The sequence below is a fragment of the Anthonomus grandis genome, chromosome 4 (assembly GCF_022605725.1).
Source record: "Anthonomus grandis grandis chromosome 4, icAntGran1.3, whole genome shotgun sequence".
Classification (NCBI taxonomy): domain Eukaryota; kingdom Metazoa; phylum Arthropoda; class Insecta; order Coleoptera; family Curculionidae; genus Anthonomus; species Anthonomus grandis.
This window is the reverse complement of record NC_065549.1, coordinates 12,050,016-12,059,124: the sequence shown is the minus strand read 5'-3', so window position 1 is coordinate 12,059,124 and position 9,109 is coordinate 12,050,016. Positions and strand designations below refer to the sequence as shown.

Sequence of the window (9,109 nt, the reverse complement as noted above, 5' to 3'; positions counted from 1 at the left end):
ACACTTTTTTTCACCAAAATTTTATGCACGCTGTGTGGTGCCGCCAAACAACAACAATGATGTAATAAAGCTATGAGCTATGTTGCCACTTATTTAGTAAAAACCAACGTGAAATTCGAAATATTTTGAAAGTTATTAGCAATGGCCGAAGCTGCCCCTATGCCGAATGTGCCCCCTCTCCCCTACAATTACTAATGGGAGTAATGACCAAGATGTCGAAGTAACTGAAAGTGCATCAGTCTCTAGGACGGAAAAAGAAACATGTGAAGAACCACCGATTAAAAAAAGCAAAACGAGAAGAAGACCAAGAAAATCAAAAGTCATGACACGACCTTTTTTCGCTGAACCAAATTATTTTTTTCATCAAAAACCACCCAATACCGTTCAATTCGCCGTCATATAAGAGACTTTTTGGAACTCACATTTTGTCTACGACGTCAAACTAATATACACATTTACAATCATTTTATAAATATATAAGAATAATGAGTGACTTTTGATCTGGTTTCATTACTTTTTGACAAACGTATCGCACTTTCCTTTCAGAAACTATTAAATAATAATGAAAATTCGATGATTATTCACAATTGATGAATTTATTCTATAAATTTTTCAATAATCCACTGCTCCAAGAACTAAAAAGCCGGATTCCATAACGTTCTAAGCGTCATTTACATTACTCAGGACGTTATGCAATCCGGCACCTTAATCGTAGGATTTTCAAATATCTAAACAAGAAGTAATCACTATATATCATTTGTATGTGCAAGAAAATAAAAAATCTCTAATGCATTATTAATCATTGGCTTTTTAAATTCATCCTTCTAAACCTTTAAATTCGTTTACAGGTAAGTATGTAATGTCATAGATTATTAACAAAAAGTAAAAGTAACTAATCTGCACTTTATCAAATATAGACATTAAACATATGTCAAGTAAGTTCCAAAAATCATTGTGCTACTATAAAAATTTGTAATGAACTTTTAGTGTCTTTGGCGCCCTCTATCTTTTGCAATCTTTTTACTGTTTTTTATCAGAAATTTTTGGGCAAAACTAAGGATCTTCTTAAAAACGTGATTCTAATTTAAAAATATTGTTAGTTAAGGCAGTTTCGTTCAGAAATCTCTAGTGCGGAACTTTGTTTAAGTTCTTTTCTATGAAATATATCACCTCGCTAGTTTATCCACTGTATGGATGAAAATTTCTTCAATTTCTTTACCCCCAAGTGTTTTTAGAGTAGTCATTGATATCATGTGATAAAACCTTATAAGCATTTTTAAATACAAACTTCATTTATATAAATAAACAAATCAACAATACCACATATAGTGTTCCACCAATTTATTACAGCCTTAAAAACTTCAAACAGATAAATTAATATTATAAATTTCCATGAACTCAGTTGCTGAGGTATTTCCCGTTAAAGTTATCTACATGAAGAAAAAAATATAATAAATAAATAAATGTTTTTGTAACCATTAACTAAAACTTTGCATAAGAGAACCAATAAATAAGATAAGCCATTTTTCACACATACATACACTTATATGACACAACACTATACACACTTTTAGAGCAGTTGTGCATTTGACCGAATATTTCTTTTTTATCTCCAGTCACTAGGATCACATAAAAGTTTTTGTTGAAACAAAAAAATAAACTTAAAGTTCAGTATGAACATGCGCTGTGTGCTTTACATCGGGTGCATGAAGATAAACCCCTTCCATGCTTTGCCAGTGGACGGCTCCAGAGGAACTCCGGAGTCCCACCACTTCCATCTGTCCATTGATGGGCCTTCCGAATGAATGTCCAGATACTGCAAGGTACATTTGAGTGTCCACGTGACGCAACATCACGCTTTCGTCCCTATGCCAGGAATCACCTGAAAAAAAACAATTCACAATCCAAGTTTAGTTATTGGAGTGAGTTAAGAAGTAAGTTTTTAGGACAAATTTATTTAACTATACCTGAACAAACAACAGTCCAGTGATCTCCTGAATCACCCTCACCATCATTACCATAAGCACTGATCTCTTGGTTTCCACTAAGTGGACTAGAGAACAAGTGGGAGTGTAAGTTCTTCTTAGTCTCAACATGGAATAACCTAGTGTGTATTTGTGTTAAAATTATAATACCCTGCCAAAACATGTTAATTATTACCTTATTACAGAGCCACATGGTATTGGATCTCCTCTCAAACACATTTTTCCAGTTTGCCCTCTCACCTGCCAATGACTGTTGATATCCTCCTGTAGCTCTGTTCCTGTAACCGACTGTTGTCCGCTGCCCGTACCATATTTGACATCATGGGAATGTAGTCTTACTTTGTAGTCAGTGTTCATGAGTTTTATTACGGAGCCGCATGTTACAAATTGCTGTCTAGCATCTAAACCATTATAATTTTTAATCAGGTTATGCGGATTATAATTAATGATTTTTAGAATGGTAATGAAATTGCATGACATTTGTGTGAAATTGTAGGAAACTTGATGATTGACTGAAGAAGGTACTTATGAAGACGATTAAACCTTTTTTTATTTTTTTTAGGTCTTATTGCAAATGTGGCTTAAGTACTGCACAATAAACTTTTTTTTTGTAGGAAAAACACTTTTCCAACCTTGGTTGTTAATATTTTTTTAGACTTTATGGAAAATTATTAAAGTAAAATGTAGAAATGGGAAAAATAAGTTTTATAGCCAAATTTAATGAGAAATAGTTGGGGTCCGAGTCTGAAAAGGAATTATTACCCCATATTAATTTTGTGTTCAGTCCATTATTTTGCTTAAATGTGTACTACATTTGAGAATAAAAACTTAATTTTAATTAAAATAGTATAGAATTTGAACTCTTCCAAATATCTACATATTATGAGAAAATCATTTTTTTTTCATTCCAATCAATAATTTCCATCGACATCATAACAATGTATAGGAATTGTCAATAAAAAACTACAATGCTAATAAAAATAGTATAAAATTACAAGATATGAAAGGTAACAAACTTAACTAAATTTAATCAATAAATCTACAGATAAAGAACTCTGTCAACAAGTAAAAAGGACAGTCAGCTAACATGGTCCTAAGAGCTTTCTTAAAAGTTGGAAAAGTCTTAGCTCTCTTTATTCTACATAGGAGATGATTAAAAATTTTGAGAGATGTAATTTCCAGACCATAATTTATCTGCATTTCGAGTTTTATAAAAATTCTCCAGATCTCATGTGGTTGGAAAGATTTTTATGTACGTGACATGCACACTCCAAGATATAGATGTTAATTATAGTCAGATTTTTTTTCTTTTTTAAAAGTAACGGCAAATTTCTCTGAAGGAAAGTCTAGACATCGTACGTACGATGCGCTTTTGATTCATTAGCACAGCACAAGAATTTGAATATTTGAAAGAATATGTAACTCATTTAAGTCAATCTTTGTTGATTGTGTTTTAAATACTGGTTAATAAAAGGAGAGAGGCCCTTAAAAAAGTTCTTTGTCTCCTGCACAACTAAATTGAGGATCATTACCAAAAATGTTATTTCAAGAGTCTTTTTAGACAAATATACATTTTTGTGTGGTAGATAAATAGTTTGATTATAGTACAGGAATATATTATATGATGATGAAGCTATTAGAATTAAATAAATATTTTCTGTTCAGGTTCAAAGTGTATTTAAACTTTGTGTGTTTTTCAGTAAATATTTTCAGAATATCTCAATAGTATAGATACAGACTGCATGTAATCTAGGTGCAAGAATTTGTTTAAAAGGCTCAAATTGTAATGCGTTATAGTTTGATTATTGTATTTAACAGCTAATATTGTAAATTATCTGAAATATTATAAGTATTATAGCTTTTGTAGCTATGGTAGTATAATTAAAAGCAAGTTCTATTCATGTGCTTGAAATATGATGTAGCTATAAATTCCTGGTATTGAAATAATTTTATTATATATCATTGAGTTGACTAAGAGTGCATTAGGCTACAAATTGATAATTTACATTCCTAGACAAAGCAATCCCTAATTTAACACAATCTAACCTGCAAAAAATTACATAAGTATGTATCTTTTATGATAAAAAATCAACTAAATAAATTGCCATAAAATATTGAATTTGAAATCTGTTTATTTCTGATATATAATAATCTATAAGCATATGTTTGGACGAGACTGACAGTCTTGCAAGAAACTTCATACTTTAATGTTCCTCTCCTAGGACCCCTCTATATCAAATGCCGGTGGTGGGTGTTCATTTCCTCTCTGCATGTTCTAGGAATATGTGCAACATTATTTTAGTCTATCAGCATTGCATCCTTTGAAGATCCCCAAAAGGCAATACCATTTATAATAAGTTAGATTAAAGCAAACCAAAGCAATAAATTTGGAGGCAATCCATGGATAATCAATGTTGCAATCCCCTTGTAACAGCATATGCACTTAGTTTTGCATGTAGCTGATTTTAAATTAATTTCTCAAGTTTACATAAATCTAGGTTTATTCTCAAGAACTATAAAAGGTCAGTTGTAGGAAGAGATTTAAGGTTTAGCTTCACCGAAAGTGATGTATCACAGAAGTATCATTGGCATATTACCACACTAAACTATTTTTGTGTTTCAGTTCCCAATCATAAGCATGCAAAAAGAAGAGCAATAGTTCCAGAATTGAGCCCTGGAACACTCTTTGCACAATGTCAATTTCTCCTGAAAAATATGACCTACCCTGCCTTAACACAAAACTCAAACTCAAAAACGCTTTATTGTCAATATAAACATAGAAGTTGTAGACAAAGCCAATAGACTGTACATTAAAGGAATAAAAACGAGAAATTAATTTAAAATAAAATTAAATAAAATTATATAAGACTTTAAAAAATACTTAAATGCTAATCATTAAAAAATTCACCTAAACTATAGTATGCTTTACTAGCAAGAAATATTTTCGTCCTTGTACGTAGGCTTTTTTCAGTCTTAAGTTGTTTTATTTCTAGTGGAAGTTTATTAAACAGCTTTCTACCTCCATATATGATAGAGCTACGGACAAGCTCAAAATGAGGAATGGGTAGCCTCAACAAATAATTTTGTCACATATTATAGTGGCTTTTTAAGTGGAGTTCTTATTTATATTTTCTAAAAACTAAGCAAACTGTTTCCAAACTAAAAATACAACACAGGGTTAAAATATTATGACTTACAAAAAGTGGGCGACATGAGTCACGAGGCTTGGCCCCACATAGATATCTAATGGCCCTTTCCTGGAGTACAAACACTGAACTAAAAAGTGAATTTGAACATGAACCCCAAAAGCAAATTCCATATCGAAGGTGCGACTTGATAATCGCGAAGTATGCAGATCTGGCAATGGAGAAATTAAGACTGGTGGCAATAACCCTTAGGGCGTAGCAGCCTGATGAGACTTTTCTACATACATTCACAATATGGTCTTCAAATTTAAGGAACTTGTCTATGGAAAGACCCAAAAACTTACTGAACGGTGGCATGGTGATGGCTTCATTATTTAAACATATATCATTTGTATTACATTTAAAATTAAGGATATTTGTTTTGGAAATATTAAATGTCAAAAAATTTGCATCACACCAGTCTTTTATTTTTAACAAATCTGCACGTCTATTGGCCTCCATTTGAGAAACATCAGAGTCATGCCAGAGGATGGTGGTATCATTGGCAAACAATGTAAATTTGCCAGTTACCTGCAGTTGTGGCAGATCATTCACATAAATGAGAAAAAGTAAAAGACCAAGTACTGATCCTTGCGGAACACCCACATTTATATTAAGTTCCTTAGAGATACCACCATTAAATTTGACAGCCTGGACACAATTTGATAATGGAACGAAACCACTCAAGGGCAGTTCCTCTGAAACCATAGAGCTCCAGTTTTATCAACAGCACTCTGTAACTCACACAGTCAAATGCCTTGGACAAGTCACAGAATACCACTGCTGCATCTTCACCAACATTTAGTCGGTTGTACAGGTGCTCTTGAAAGCTAAAGATAGCATCATTTGTGCTCACAGACTCACGAAAGCCGAACTGCTGAAGACTCAATAGGCCAAACCTATTTAAAAATGAAACCATCCTCACCTTAATGAACCGTTCCTTTATCTTGGCTAAAGTAAGCAATAAATCTATAGGTCTAAAGTTAGAAGGACAGTCGCGATCGCCACCCTTGTAAAGAGGAACAATCATTGCTCTTTTTAAGCACTCTGGGAAAACTCCAGACATAAATGAAAAGTTAATAGACTCGGCCAAGGCCTGCAAAGCAACAAGAGGTAAAGCAGAAAATATTTCAGATATCAACAAATCCATTCTGTGCTATAATTTTCTACCAGCTCTTATAAGAATGTAAAATGTAATTGTCATTGGATTTTCTGAAAAAGTAATTTGCTTTGAATCATAAAATATTCCTCTGGAAGCAATTACTTGTGGTTGTGGCACATATCAAACCACCATAAGCTTGCAGGCTTGGGTTAGTAAACTTCACCTGTTATAAATGTATATTTATGTACATTATAAGTGTAAATGGTCTAGCAGAGGATAAAGTGTATAGCAGAGACTAAAGCTACAAGTGTATGTGCAGAGTAATCATTTTAACCGTCCCTTTCTGGGTATAAAACTGGAAAATCAATGTTCAAACTTACCTACTATACTTATCAAGAATGGTAACAGAAAATTCACCGAAAAAAGGTTTTTTAAAGAGTAACACGCCTTCATGTTGATAACGTAGACTTACTGGAGGAATTGTGATTATCTTAATCCGGTTTTTAACAAAAATGTTCAACTAATTCTGAAACTACAATGAAAAATTTATAATTTTCTAAAGTTGACGTGTTTATTTTTATGTTGACGTGCTTTGCGCATGCCGTGCTGTCAGACCCAGGTGACATCTGACAACCACGTGGATAATCTATGACGTATAACCGCCAGGACCGGATTTCTTAAACTATATTATAATTCAATAAATAAATATTGATACAAGAGTCTAGTAGAAAATTACGCACGATTTAATTTTCCGTCCCCATGCCTAAGTTGATCTTGATAGAAATCCGATAATAAAGATAGAGTAAACGAAATAAAGATAAAAAAAGACAAAATAAACGTAATAAACAAGAGTACAAGTCAAAAGTAAAATCATGCAAGCTGTCCCCGTCGGTAAAGGGTGAACCTCTTCTTATACAAGGTGCTACAACTTTCTGACAGAATATTTTCAGATGTTCCTTTATCGTGCAGCAGACAGAGAGACACACATACCAAACATAAAAAATAAAGAAACAGAGCAGAGTAGTCTACACTCCTACATAATCATTATTGGATACTTATCTTCCCTTTAAAATCTTATTTTTAAAACTAAACAAAAATACTTTATATTTATTGGTATTATTTGCTCTGTATTTGTGACAAACATTATTCACATAAATATATATTTATGTTAGTTAGTTGGTATTTCGTCTCTAGCCCAACCGCAGAATAATAATTATATTCCAAACTGTACCATGCTGGATCTTCTTATTTAGTAGAATTCCTTTAACAAATTACAGGTATGTACGGTAAATCAATAAGAACACACAATTCCAGTATTTTGAAAATTTTCAAGAAAAAGAAGAAAACAAAAACCTGTTTAAAAAAAGAAGGGTTATAGGCTGAAATTGATTAAATTGATTCTCAAATCGATTTTCACATAAAATAAGTCAAAAAGTTAAAAGTCTTTTCAACCAACTTTTGTTTTATTTCCTATTTTAATTTGGTGCATGAATTATACCATAAGGAAAAAACACACTGAACTTTCATATTATATTTCTTATTTTATTTAATATTAGGTATAGGTATGTTATTTAGAGCAGGAACCCACTTTAAATAAAACAAAATTATTGTATCTATTAAATTATCTTTATAGGTACGAATTATTTAGAAAACAATTTTTTAGAAGAATTATACGATGTAGAATTCGTTTATTTACATGATACATACAGGGTGTCTCAAATCTATGTAATTATTATTATTAACTTTTCTACCGAAAGTAAAGGTAGATAGTTTCTACCTTTACTTATAGATAGTTTTTAGAAGGTTAAAATTGTATTCTTTTTTTTTTGTAAATAATAATTAAGTAAAATTCCGTGTCGAGAATTAAATTTAAAATAATTTATCTACGAAATAATCATATTATATTTTAATATAATATTTAGAAGGAAATTAATTTTAGGGATAGAGTATTGGCTGCTACCGGGGTATCAAAGAATACCTACCAGAGAATTTGCAAGGAATCTAAGAAAAATGATTTGCAAGGACTAGGTACCTCTTTTCAAAGCCCAGAAAAAAGAAAAAATATGAAGAAATGGAAATTGGATTCTTTCACACCTCACCAGATTAAAACTATTAGAGAAATAATCTACAATTTTTACATGATGGAAAAAAATTACCGACATTAAAGGGTAAGCATTAAAATTGAAAGATTGTGTCTGGTACCTTAGCCACCCTTTTTCTCCATGTCAGAGTTTCTGAACTATATTTTCTAATATATATTCACCCTGTAGATTGCATAGAATTTTTGTCTATTAAAATATCTTCTGAAATAAGCTTTAATTTTATTTTAGGTATTAGACAAAAAATCCTCGATCGAGGTTTATTATCAGAAGACGTCGCTGAATTAAGCATAAGCACCCTAGGCCGACTTTTGAAAAAAATTGGATTTAAATGGCAAAAAATGCAAGATAAACGAAAAGTTTTATGCGAATCCTATGACATACGCGCTAAGCGTATAAAATTCTTAAAAAAAATTATTGAGTATCGTAAAGAGGGCCGCAACATCGTCTACACTGACGAAACCTATATACATAGCAGCCATGTAAAGGACAAAGGGTGGTATGATGATAGCGATAAAAATCTGAAAAAACCAATTTCCAAAGGACAACGCCTGATAATAGTGCACGCTGGAGGCGAAAAAGGTTTTGTTCAAAATGGATTACTTATTTTTAAATCTGGTAATATAGTTTACTTAATCTGTTTAAGAATATATTTTTAAAATACATATATTTTTATTTTAGGAACGAAAACTGGCGACTATCACAACGAAATGAATTCAAAAAATTTTATGACATGGG

General features: G+C 31.8%; 1 protein-coding gene across 1 annotated transcript; it reads right to left on the bottom strand.

The window, feature by feature from the left end:
• Window positions 1-1,326: 1,326 nt before the first annotated feature.
• LOC126735411 (stromal cell-derived factor 2) lies at window positions 1,327-6,880 on the bottom strand. The gene is made up of 4 exons (XM_050439380.1): window positions 6,653-6,880; window positions 2,161-2,386; window positions 1,968-2,104; window positions 1,327-1,882 (listed from the first exon to the last, which is right to left on the bottom strand). The coding sequence occupies exons 1-4, from the start codon at window positions 6,723-6,725 to the stop codon at window positions 1,662-1,664; spliced, it is 657 nt and encodes a 218-aa protein (XP_050295337.1). The 5' UTR covers window positions 6,726-6,880; the 3' UTR covers window positions 1,327-1,661.
• Window positions 6,881-9,109: the final 2,229 nt, after the last annotated feature.

What these genes read in the sequence shown, in the direction of transcription:
- LOC126735411 (XM_050439380.1), bottom strand. Translation starts at nt 6,725, where the DNA reads ATGAAGGCGTGTTACTCTTTAAAAAACCTTTTTTCGGTGAATTTTCTG. An exon ending in CCATGTGGCTCTGTAATAAG is followed by an intron (nt 2,105 to 2,160) that starts GTAATAATTAAC and finishes AATACACACTAG; the next exon opens with GTTATTCCATGTTGAGACTA. An exon ending in CTGGACTGTTGTTTGTTCAG is followed by an intron (nt 1,883 to 1,967) that starts GTATAGTTAAAT and finishes GTTTTTTTTCAG; the next exon opens with GTGATTCCTGGCATAGGGAC.